At 53.4% G+C, this 12,473-nt stretch overlaps 4 protein-coding genes across 4 annotated transcripts; 2 read left to right on the plus strand and 2 right to left on the minus strand.

Moving 5' to 3' along the window:
- Window positions 1–344: 344 nt before the first annotated feature.
- On the minus strand, window positions 345–635 carry CGGC5_v009884 (uncharacterized protein; the record flags this gene model as incomplete). Its single annotated transcript, XM_032025529.1, has 2 exons — window positions 345–530; window positions 582–635. 2 exons carry the CDS (start codon window positions 633–635, stop codon window positions 345–347), a joined length of 240 nt encoding a protein of 79 aa, XP_031877908.1.
- A 1,672-nt stretch (window positions 636–2,307) lies between these two features.
- HSPA12A-2 (Heat shock 70 kDa protein 12A) lies at window positions 2,308–4,201 on the minus strand (the record flags this gene model as incomplete). The annotated part of the gene is made up of 4 exons (XM_032025530.1): window positions 2,308–2,345; window positions 2,398–3,235; window positions 3,283–3,865; window positions 3,927–4,201. 4 exons carry the CDS (start codon window positions 4,199–4,201, stop codon window positions 2,308–2,310), a joined length of 1,734 nt encoding a protein of 577 aa, XP_031877901.1.
- A 1,962-nt stretch (window positions 4,202–6,163) lies between these two features.
- On the plus strand, window positions 6,164–8,055 carry CGGC5_v009886 (uncharacterized protein; the record flags this gene model as incomplete). The annotated part of the gene is made up of 3 exons (XM_032025531.1): window positions 6,164–6,961; window positions 7,014–7,350; window positions 7,403–8,055. The coding sequence occupies 3 exons, from the start codon at window positions 6,164–6,166 to the stop codon at window positions 8,053–8,055; spliced, it is 1,788 nt and encodes a 595-aa protein (XP_031877936.1).
- A 1,698-nt stretch (window positions 8,056–9,753) lies between these two features.
- Window positions 9,754–11,999, plus strand: rnf19b (E3 ubiquitin-protein ligase RNF19B; the record flags this gene model as incomplete). Its single annotated transcript, XM_066152231.1, has 6 exons — window positions 9,754–10,382; window positions 10,512–10,826; window positions 10,877–11,386; window positions 11,439–11,452; window positions 11,798–11,930; window positions 11,987–11,999. The coding sequence occupies 6 exons, from the start codon at window positions 9,754–9,756 to the stop codon at window positions 11,997–11,999; spliced, it is 1,614 nt and encodes a 537-aa protein (XP_066008370.1).
- Window positions 12,000–12,473: the final 474 nt, after the last annotated feature.

Consider the following 12,473-nt stretch of genomic DNA (forward strand, 5'->3'; position numbering starts at 1 on the left):
AACTCAGGCTGTTCTTTACAAACGGTATTATAAGTACAAGACCGGACTTTTGGTCCTGGACGATTGGTCCCTGGGCAATCCTCGCGATGAATTGCTTTGCCATCGTCAATCTATGATCTAGAAACGTTTGTGTAGCACGGGTCATCCTGTTCACCACTTCCCTTCTCCCCTGTTTCTTCCGCTGTTCAGGTCTATTCCCGACTAGATCACTGGCCAAAGGAAACGCTTCCCGAGGTGCAAATATGTTCTCTACAGACCACCCGAACCTAGATAAATGGGGTCCGCTCAGATGTCTTGTCCTTACAAAGCACAACGAAGATGGAGCGGGTGAGCCAACCAGAATCTCAACTACGGCCGCCGCCGGGGAAACGTGGGGGATCAGGACGTTGGCCGGGCTTCGGGCTTGGTTGTTTCGGCTGGCTCTTTTTCCCCTTGCCCTCTCGTTTGTATACGAATGCCTCATGGAGGAGGGCGTGGCCGGCGCCTGGTCCGGCTCTGGCCTGGACAGCGTGCGGAGCGCGCGAGACGTCCTAAGGATGTCAGTAGTGTTCGTCATGACTCCATTGAGAGAGGAGACTTACATCGACAGCCATGACGGCGCCGAGGAAGAGAGATAGAATCAAGGCGGGACGCATGGTGAAGGCTTTTCGTACGGTAGGGTTTGTAAAGATAGGGTCTTGGAATCAGCAAAGTTGTGCAGATAACAAAAGGCTGAGTTTAATGCATCTGAGCCTAATTACACGGAGGAAACAATGGCCATTTATACCCAAGATATCTAGTATGCCTTCTTATGATCAGCTGGATAATGCTCCGAGTCCGATCTGTCCGCCCTAAACTCAGAAAGTTTCAGGTGGACTGCAAGAACTCTATATCTCACATAGAGAAACCCTTACTGCGATAAAATCGTAGAGTCATGAGGCCGTTTGAAGAAGGGGCCTTCTTGCGAAGACCGATGGGCAGAAGCCGGTGGGATCTTACATAGCAGTGTTCTCCAGAGCGCTCTAGTTGCTAAGGTTTGCGTTTACTGAAACATTGTCCGTTATCAACGTCCTAGTGACACAAACCACAGTAGAATAACCCTGCACAAATGACTCGATAACTGGGAGCCTCGTATTTCGATATAAGGCGTTACCATCGATATCTCCGAGTCTTAGACTTTGAATCACTGTGAACATTGCTATAAGGCCGTCTGAAACTTGTGTACGGGATGTAAAGAGTAATAAACAAAAAAGGAAACACCGACAAGATAGCATCCAGGAACGTAGTTCTACGCACCACCATGAACGATGCTTGCTTCAGCGCTCAAAAGTCCAGACTCCAGTCCTCCAACCTGTTCCCTGACCATTCATTGTGATGGTATATATTGACCGCGGCCTGCAAATCGACCTTTGGCCCCCTGCGTGTGCTTATTTCGACATTCCAGCTTACTATGCACATCCATAATCACGACAGCCTGCCGAATAGGCACCATACTTCTAAAGGAAAGCATTACTGTATCTACCGGTCCAAGATCCTCAACAGCACCAATTATAAAAAGTAAACACCGAGGTCACGCAACCCTGCTGCCCCAGGTTCGAGCGTCCCCAGATTGATGGCGGGGTGGGCAGACGTCTCGGTTTCCGAAGACATCGCACACGATGCCCGGCCTTGAAATGTTGTGAATGTGCGAGTCTTGTCCATGCCGGGGGACATGAATGTAGCAGCTGCCAAGGCGCCAGTCAGAGGAGGAATAGTTGATCTTGACAGGTTTCGAATGCCTGAGTCTTACTAGTGACGGGCGGTGAAAGGACCACATTCGCCTTGAAGCCAATCACCAGCGGCATGGAACATTCAGTATTCGTATGTATGATGAAAATGATCAAGGACATGGTTCTTGATCTTATTGATGTTCTTGTTATGGGGATTGATTGTTTACACGGTAATTTGTGAGCACAAATGTCCTTGCACGATGCCGTCGTGGTCCGAGGCAATGTCTCGAGACGAAAACACTAACAGGAAAACATATCGAGCAACAAACCTTCACACAAGAATAACCATAACAATTGACAGTTACATTCCACTATAGCTATGTGTCATGGTGCCAGGGAGGAAAATACTTCACCAGAGTCTCTCTGCGTCACGCAGGAGACATTGACAGTTACATTCCACTATAGCTATGTGTCATGGTGCCAGGGAGGAAAATACTTCACCAGAGTCTCTCTGCGTCACGCAGAAGACATAAAAGACCCCAGTTGCTGATTACGAATTACGCCCTCTGCAGCACTACAGTCCATTTTCAGTTCCAACATAACATCCGTCTCCAAGCAATCAAACATATTCTGCAGTAACTGTGTTGTAACGAGAGTCTGCGGACTATTAGTGACCGTGTGTCAAGTGTTAAGGGCAAGCGAGACTTACTGTTGTACAGTAGTGTGTAGGTTGTCGAGGCGGACAGATACATCGCCTCGATCTTGCAGCTCAGCTCGTAGTACCATTGTCCATCAGACCCCTGGCGACGCGCGAGCATATTCTCGGGGATGTGACTGACGTCAGCCTCAACGTGCACGAGCATGGAAACGTTATCGTCGCGGGCCACAGGAGCCGTTCGAGGTGTGCGATCGGCGTAGATGTCCATCTTGATCTTCTTGATGCGACCCTGGCTGACGAGACCAGTCCACACGAAAGAAGTGTAAAATGGCTCGTTCTCCGAGACATTGTCTCCACGCTGGATGAACCATTCCATTGTGTACACTTTGTAGCAGCCATCAAGGCCACACCAGTGACGCTTGCTTTCGACATGGCCATGGATCTTGGGGTCGTACTTGGTGCGCCATTCGGTTCCGTAGTGCTTGCGGGCCTTCCGGTTCTGAACTCTGACCTGAGTAAGGCGGTCGGGAGATACTTGAGCAAGTCCCTTCATGACGGCACCTTGGACGACAGCTTGCCAGGCGTTCGGAGGCTGCATAATCTGAATGTTCCTGTCAATAGCGTTGCGCAAGCGTTCCTTGAGGTAATTGGAGGCGCCGAAACCACCGACCAGAAGCACGGCCCGGATGGGCACGCCGCTGGTTGTGATCTGGTCCTTCACCAATTTGATACACTCGAGAACCACGGGCTCAAAGATGGTCTGCAGATCAGATGCCTTTAGGGCGAAACGACCACGGTTGATCCCAAGCTCTCGGTTGTTGTTGAGACCGCCGACGGGGATCGTATAGGTTTCGTCCGGGGCAGCACCCAGGGTGAACTGGCGCTTGACCTGCGTGTTGTCAGTATCAGCTGCTCTAGTGGAGCAAAAGAACCTACCTTCTTCTCGAACTGCTCCATGGCCTCTGCCATTACCTCGTCGTCGAAGCCCTCTTCCTTGCCTAGCTTCGCCTTGAGAAACTTCGCGAAGCGCATGTTCAGGAAGGTCGAGCCACACAACGCACCCGATCCTGGAGCAGCCTCTTGGACCTCCAGGATAGGCTTTAGGCCGGTGATTGTGTAGGAGATCAAGTCCACCGTACCACCGCCAGCGTCGACTACCACGACAGTGTCGCCGACCTTGAGGCCATGAGGGTCGAGACCGTGCAGAGCGTAGATGGCTGCCGCTTCGGGCTCAGAGACGAGGTGAATGGGTGACTTGGAGCTGGACAGACCCGAGGCCTTCTGGCACGCTTGCTTCGTCTTCTCTTTGGCCAAGTCGGACCAAATGGCGGGGACAGTGACAACGAACTCGAGGGGGGTTGTTGTGACGACTTGTTCGCCAAGCTTCTCCCTCAATGTGTACATGAGGTGCTCGCCAAGAGCAGATATGTAGTCAGTGACTAGTTTGTCGACGTTTCGACCACCCCTAGCCTCCGAAGAGACGGCCTGTCCCATGCTCTGGAGGGAGGGGTCAAGATCGCTGCAAAACGTTAGCACATCCTGCTGACGAGTGTCAACGTCTCCAGAACCAGTTGACTTACAGCTTGAACCACTCGACAACTTCATCCTGCGGCGCAGTGATGGGAATGGAAAAGCCCCATTGGATCTCGTCGCCGGCATATCTGAGCTTGGTTGGGACCTTGTCTGAAGATTCGCCCTCGCGGACCGTCTTGCTGATGGGCCAGATAGTAATGGCCGTCCGTCGATCGGCGCGCTGTGTCTCCGCCCAGGCGACGCCGGAATAGGTGGTGCCGAAATCGATGCCTACGATGATCTTGCGCTCGCTGATAGCGAGCTTGTCAAAGGTGTCGACCATTGTGGTGCGCGTTGTTGTTGGGTATCACAAAGACAGGAAAGAAACGGGGACCGCGGAGAGGAGGAATGGTGTAGCACCAGCGATATGGCAAATGAAATATGCAGAAAGGCAGGCAGAAGAAGCCGGCTAAGAAATTGCCACGTTCCAGGACCCAGGAGAGAGGGCCTCGTTTTGGTGGCTGTAGGACTGGTGTGCCTGACTTGGCGAATTGCACTCGGGAGGCGCTCGAAAGACGCGGAATCTTGCGATCGTGACCAGTGTGGACTGCGGAGTGAGGATGAAGAGGCGCCGGTGATGTCCGAGTGAGAATAACGACGGGACTGTTTGAAAGAGCAAAGGTTGTCAGGTTGAAAGTCCGCAAGGTCATGGAAATCTGCCTCGAAAAAGAGAGAAGAAGCTCTGGTGGGGATAAGCAAGCGGCGTGACCAGCAGCAGGCATAAGCTGGACTTCTTCAAGCAGGTACATTTTTGGAAGAGTAAAGCCTCAGGTAAGGTAAGGTACTCGGTACATATGAGGCTGGCTGGCAGGCAAGGCAGGAACAGCTAGCATTCTGCATGGAAGGCGCCTTCCAAGGCGCCTTCCTGGTTGAAGCAGATGTGGAAGGAAGGACCTGGGAGGGCAGGGACATCAGTGGCCCTGGGTTCTTGCCATGACCGGACGGTTCCGTGACATGGATGTGGGGCTGGAGAGAGCCTCCCGCTTAGGTGGCACTGAGGCATCTCGTCTTGTTTCAACGAACCAAAGCCCATTATGGCGAACGTGGCCAGGATGAGGTCACCGAGATCAGGCGGTGCGCTTTCTAGTAATGAGGCCACCCTATCAAGTATCCCATCGATGAGGACGGGATATCGACAAGTGAAGGTTAAGTCACACGCCAAAGACTACCTAGACGCTAGTGCCGCCCGACAACGGTATGCTTAGGCTTTCGACCGGGACACTGAGCATGCAAGCTTGATATTCGGTACGTATCGGGGCCAGTTTTCCAGAACCCCACTACCCCAGGACACGCTGCTCAAGCAGGCTTGATCCTTGTCAACTTCAACGCAAGACAGCTTACCTTCATGGCTCACGCTGCGTCGGCCTCCGCCGACAAGAATGAGGAAATCCGGGGATAAGAATGTTGATTTCCGACCTAAAGCATGCTCTCCCTAACTACGTCTACTGCTCTGTCATGAACTCACCTCAATGACATTGGGTGAGCAGGCTACTCACCGTTTGCCAGAAGAGATGGATTGTTCCAAGGTTTGGTGATCGCCACGGGGATAGGCAGCATAGCGGGGTTCACTCAGTGCAGGGTTGACTCTGGATCAGGCGCGAACCTGTCCGTTAGCGAAGCCCGTGCTAGCTTGAAGCTCCGTAGCTCAGGGTGTTTGATGCATGTCTAACGTCGCCGAATTATGCCATTGGCAGACAGAAGAAAACGGATAGGCGGACACGCATTTAACGCATTTCAGCTCTGCATTCCATTGTATCAGTACGAATAAGGTAGTACCAGGCTGTCGAGGGGCCATCTTCCACCAGTGCACAGTGTCGCCGTCACTGCCTTCAAACGCTTCTCCTCGCCCCACCAAGGTGTGTCTCAATGGAAGCACCACTGTGACCGAGGGCAGCTTCCCTCAACGATGCCCTACACTATCGGCGGCAGGAGCGACCCTTAGAGGTGGATAGTAACCATAGGTAGCTATGGTGAATGCCAAATGGAGGTTTTTGAAGTTTGCATCCGGCTTGTCTGTTGTTTCTTCCTTTGAATCATTTCTCTCACCGAACGTGAAAGAATGGCAGTCGTGAAGCGCCAGCAGCTTCCAGCCTACCTGCACTGCTGCCAGCCTAGGCAGACTTCCTGCACTTCATCTTATCTTGGCGCACTTTCCTCCCAACCCCAAATGCGATTTCGGGCCTTAGATCTTTCGTCCGAACACCCCCTCCGTTGTTTCCGCCGCCCAGCATCCCCGGTCGACATCATGGACGACCTCAAACAACTGGACCCGACCCTCCCGCACCATCGCGACAACCAAACCCCCCCGGTCCCGGACAAGAAGCCCATTGAAGCTGACTCTGCTTCCATACCACTCGAGGGTATCAAACCTACCTACAGCTCAGCCCTCAAGAACCCGCCATCCGTCAACGCAGAGCCTCCGAGCCCATATCTCTGCTCAGAGTCCGACGCCATGGGATTCACAAAGGTTGAGATGCCTGCCACCGTTCTCGAGAACGGAGGTCAGAGCAAGGGACCAAGACAAGCTCTGCCCAAAGGTCTCGTTGCCACTCGTTTTGCCAATGCCAACGTTCCTCCCCCTCAGCGCGCGCTGTCACCCCCGTCAACCACCACCTCGGCCTCCTTTCTCGAGTGCGAAGACTTGATCAACTTCGAAACCGACAATTCGCAATCTACAAGAGATACCTCGTCGCAGGACTCGGTTCTGCAAGCTCGGTGTGACGAGAACGTTCCTGCCTCGGCTTTGGAGCTGCGTTTGCACCGCGATATCGACGACCTACGCCAGAAGCTCAGGTCCTCGAAAGCTCAGGCAGAGATCGCCGAGGAAAGAGCAGACAGAATGGAGAAGAGGATTCAGGAGATCAAGAGCGTCAAGGCTCCCAAGCTCACGGACGCGGAGAGAGATATCAATTCGCTGTACTCAAGTGTCAATGAGCTCAAGACGGAGAACTCGGCCTTGAAAGAGCAGTTGAGGGACGCCCAGTCGCACATCTTCAGCCTGCAGCCTTATCGCAAGGAGCTCACGCCGGAGGAGGTTGGTCGCGTAGGTGAATCCCAAACCTTTCCGTAAACTCACCAGTCTGACAGAATGGTAGCAATACGACGATCTCGTTGAGGGCATCACCGATTGGGTTGCCAAGTTCATGGCACCGCTCCTCGACAATCATGCCAAAGGCGTCGATGAACTCCTAACCAACTCGCGCAAGCGGCCGACTGAGGCGCACAAGCTGAAGCACGCAATCCAAACCCACGCGGATCTAGTCCACGGCACAATGTTCCCCGAAACAGATGAGGATGTGATCATTTCCATCATTATGAGATTCCTCAACGACAGCATTTTCCAAAAGATTCTGTACGGCTCCTGCGCGTCATTTGTGGAGTCTCTCAGTTTCATAGAGATGGCGCTGCAGAACACTGTCGAGCCCAAGCGAGGTGAGAGATATACCGCTGTGATAACCATTTGTGTAGCTGACCAAGTCGCCAGATCTATTCGCCATTCGGACATGGACCGCGGAGGCCTACAATGCCATCGTGAGCTCTCGCGAATTCAGAGGCGTGCGAGAGAAGAGGATGCGTGAGATGACGATTGAGCTTGCAGGCATTTTCAAAATTCTCTGCAAAAAGGACCAGCTCGATGTGTTCTACAAGAACTTTGAAGAGAACTGCGTTAGGCCTGCCATGCAACTCTACGAGAAGATTCAGATTTCGACCCACCACTTCTACTTTGACATCAATCCGTACATCCTGTGGGGATCCGAAGGCGAGTTCCAGACATCCACGGACTTTCTCGACAGCGTGTCAGACCTGGACTGCAAGAACATTCTGCAGAACCGCAAGGCGTTCAGCATGTCCAAGATGGACCCGCCTCCTTCCAAAAAGGAGCTCTACCACCGCCTACTCAACGTCTGCACGATCACCCCTGCACTCTACATGCGTCAGATCGGGCGCAAGGATTCTATCAGAGAGCCTCAGATTGTCCGGCGTCAACAAATGTTGGTGGCATGGGGTCTCCAAGACAAGAAGGAGGCCTTCATTCGAGATGGGGATCAAACGCTACTCAACCACCTATACACTGCCAGGAACGAGCGCGAGAAGGCAGAGGCAGGTGGATGGGCGACTTTCCGTTGGCCAGGCTAGATGCATCGCAGACAGTCATTGATGAAATTGGGAGTCCCATGATCACTGTATTGAGCTTCGATTTGAGGGCGTTTGCAGAAGGGAAGACATAAGGCTGAACATTTCCCATCGGTGTTGGTGCTTGAGATATATCCAGCGGAAGCCAATGGAGTAGCCATGGCCAGAGCCGAGGGTGCTCCTGACGAGGATTAGACGGGCTCTTTCAAATGAAAATCGTGTCATCAAATAAGACTATTTTGCGCTGCTCTGCTTGCTCAGCTGGAGTGGAATGAAATGGAGCTGGTGGATGGTGGTCCAACGAAGCTCGCTCTCGTTGTCAACCCACATCACCCTTCACTGAGGCCTGCGATGCGCATGATGTATCGGTACTTTAGCTTGGTCGCTTGGTGTTCTAGACTCCAGCGACAACCCAATTAACATAACGTATGTATCTGATATGAATGCCACCTGGGCCAACCCATACATCACTCCAAAGTGTAAATTGTGGTTGTCATTGCCACAGTTCAGGCTTTCCGGGGTTGTAACCTAGGCCTTCCAGGCAAGGGGCGGGCGCTAACAGACAAGCTACAGCGGATGGACACACCGAACGAACCCCTCACTGTGGCGCCCAAGTGGCGGGGTTCTCGTGGAAGGTGCCCGGTACCTGCGGAAGCCGCCTGAAAGGTCGGTCCCTCAAACGGGCAGGGGCAGGCACCTGCGACATCAGAACAGTGCGGAAGGCACGTCCAGTGCCACTTGCCAGGCCTTGAACCACTTGGACTCAGAATTGGAACTGCTTTTACCGTCAAGGTTGCCCCAAACAGCTTCATCTGATGCCTTTTATGGTTCGTTTGCTATGCGCCCGCCGTCATCTTTCAGCCACCAAAAGTTTCCGCTGCATCTCAATACAGCAAAGGTGCCTGCTGAAGAGAACCTGCCTGCTGAAGAGGAGTCAGTTGACAGTCAACCTTGCAGACGCGCAACGGCCCGGCGTCTGCCAATCGCAAACTACATCGGCCGTTGAATAAGGTAGGCAAGCAGAGCACACTTCGAATATCGCTAACCACCTGGAATTACCCAGATTTACCTACTGCTTGCCACCTTACTTATCCGTCGTCCCTCCTTCAGACCAACCGTTGGCTTCAACACCATCCAAGAACGACCAGTAACAAGGTACTCTGCCTTGTGGCCCGTCTGCATCAACTACATGCTCGGACGGTGATGCAAGGTTGAGGGCCCGAGTGACGCCTTCAAGCATCGAGTAGGATCATCCCAGGAACCTGCTGCCACATTCCCACCATGTTTCCGTCACCGGCACAAATATTGCGCTATTCGTTCCAGCAGCATCCCGGCATCACAGACGATTCGTCGCGACAGAGAGTGTCCTCTACGTCGTCCAACGGGCCATTGCCCTCCAGGGGAGAGCGATCAGCCAATGGATTTGATCAAGGATCTCTCGAAGAGTTTCACGCATCTCGTCTGTTTCGAGAGCCAGTCTTGGCAACAACAGCTGCGGCGTCGACAGATTCCACGATAACTTCTCCCGCCGTGAATCTTCCACCTGGAGACTTCACCACCGACGCAAACACCAGCGCACCCAGACGTCGAGGAGACGAAAGCCCGCGAGCAACGAACAACAATCAGACTCGGCCAGTGGTTGCAGAAAGGGCGCCAGCCCCAAGATATGTCCCTTACGTTGATTCTACTCCCGTGACGAGAATGTTTGCCACGCAAGACGCCGGGCTGCCGCCCAGCTACTACGCGCACCCGAACCCCTCTCATTTGGACAGCTTTGTCGAAGATGTCCTCGATCCGCCCCCTCTATACGACTGGGCAGTGATGATGGGGGACAGAGACCAGCAGGAGGAACAGCAGCCAACTCCACCACGGCAAGATGTCGACGACCAAGCAACGTCGTCGATCATCGCCTCTGAAGCCTCGCAGAGAGCTTTCTCCTATGGTACCATTAGCGCTGACATCATGGCCGACTTCGACTTTCCTCAACCACCACCAAAGACGACGGCCGCGGTCAGGGACCTCGCGGTAGCATCTTCGTCGTCTTCTACTCCTCAGAGAGGCTATCGACCGACAGCGGCATCCATTCTAGATGGCTTTGATCCTACGCCTTTCTCTCCCCAAACAACTGGCGGCAGCAACAGCACCGCTGCAAGCACGCCCCCCATGATGTCTCCTCCCATTCGCCCCAGATCGGCCTCGCTTCTGGGAACAAACAACCCGTACATCGCCCTCCTCGAGCAGAAGGAGCAGGCGATGACGGTCGCTTTTCTGCGCACCCATGACGTCGCCACTGGATCCCGCTCGACAGATCTCGCTGCCGACGATTTCAGGTAAGCCTAGTCATGGTTTATACTTCCATCCATCACCCCCTGCTCTGCCCTTTTGGCCAGAAAGTGATGAGCTCCATGCCAGTTGAAGGGTGTCCAGTCTTGCTTGACGTTGCTGCTAACCCAGTACAGTTTCGGTCAGCGCTACCAGAGAGCCGCTGACACGACAGACGTCGTAGTTACGAGGCAAAGGCTACCAGCGAATGACCTGGGCGGATCAAGAGAGTGTCCTATCTGCGCAGAGATTAGAGAGGCTTCGGATTTCCCGATCCTTAGCGTTACTTCGATGTGTACTCACCCACCAGAGGCATGCCTGGAATGTCTCCAAATGTCAATCAGATCAGACTTGAATAGCAAACTCTGGACCGAGATCCGATGTCCCGAGTGTCGAGAGCTCCTCGAATACGTCGACATTCAGAAGTACGCAGACGAGGAAACGTTCGCCCGGTAGGCCATGCCTGAGACACCCTGACGGAGCCAAACTGACGAGTCCATAGATATGAAGCCTTGGCTCTACGCGCAGCCATGGCTGAAGCTGAGAACTTCATCTGGTGCACTGCTAACTGCGGCTCCGGTCAGCTTCACGACACGGGCACCGAGCAGCCGATTGTTTCCTGCCTGCACTGCGGCCAGAGATCTTGCTTTACTCACAACGTCACGTGGCACGAGAACCTGACATGCGAGGAGTATGACTCGCTGCTTCGCGATCCCGAGAACTTTCGATCGAGGATTGAAATGGAGCGCGAGCAGATGGATGCTGCAAAGCGTATCCAGGAAGACGCCGACCGCGCCATGGCTCAGGGTCTCATGGCTGAACAACAGGCAGAGATTCAAGAGCAGGAAGCACGAGAGCGAGCCGAGCGAGAGAGGGCATTAAGAGCCACGGCACTGGCACGAAAGGTCGCGGCCCGGCGCAAAGAAGAAGAGGACCAAAGCAAGGTCACTGTGAGTAGGACGACGAAACCTTGCCCCGGTTGTGGGTGGGCGATAGAAAAGAACGCAGGATGGTAAGTGATCCCGTGCTTAACTAGAAGACACATATTAACCCTTATACGCCAGTTCGCACATGACTTGTAAGTAAACTTGGTTCTTTTCCATGATCCTAGCACCCTTTTCCATCCTTCTTCACGTCAGCCCCTGAGGAGCCCTCCATACTGAAGCCAACAAAATTCGCAGGCATCAAGTGCCGCTTCCAGTTCTGCTGGGGATGCTACACCGTCTGGCAGCGCGGCCACAACGTCCGATGTCGTGGCTTTGCGACTATTTGACGTGACGATGCGCCCCCAAGCACCAGAGACGGATAGAATAATGTCTAACCCGGATGACCTATTCCCAGGTTCACGTTGCAAGCATGAGTTCTGCTACGAGTGCGGGGCAGACCACAGGCGCATCTTGTTGGAGGATAACAGCATACACAGCCCACACTGCCGGTTTCATCCGAGCAACCTTGAGGATTTTGTTCCTGCGGGAGAGAGGGGGTCAAGAGCAGGCAGAAGGCCAGGTGCATCTAGGCGCGTGGGAAGGCGATGATATTTTGACACACACAGTAATGTACTTTTATTCCGCACAGCAAGGCTCTTTTTGATTTCATCTGAATTTGCGAACAGCCAGGGAAGTTGACAGAACTCCATCCCCCGGATTCTTTTTCATCGGCAGCCCATGATATCTGGGCCGGGATTGCAGTAGCTTTCATGTAGCCCCCAGTTCTAGATACAATACCTACTTTGAGCTAATTACTGACCCGTTGCTGATTCTGTTCCCCGCCCGCCCATTCGTCTCCGTCGTCCCCTCTCGTCTCCTTTCACCTCTGTCACCCCTTGTCGTCTTTGCCTGATATCGTCCAGATCTGCAGCTTGAATGCCTAGCTCCTTGGCGACAGCAGCGACTCCAAATCTACAACCCTCGCTTTCCATTTCTCTTTTTCCTTCCATCCTTTTATAGATACATTTGTCCAGTAGGTTGGCCTACTGGCATGTCTTTGCTGTAAGACTCTGACGAGGAAATATGCGAGGGCAAGGATGGCTCACAGCGGAAACCTCTATGGCCACCTATGGGATATGTGAAGAGGAACACCTCCACGGCGCGTGGATCAGA

This window comes from Colletotrichum fructicola (genome assembly GCF_000319635.2).
Source record: "Colletotrichum fructicola Nara gc5 chromosome Unknown KSG_Nara_v1_contig05, whole genome shotgun sequence".
NCBI classification, from domain to species: Eukaryota; Fungi; Ascomycota; class Sordariomycetes; order Glomerellales; family Glomerellaceae; genus Colletotrichum; species Colletotrichum fructicola.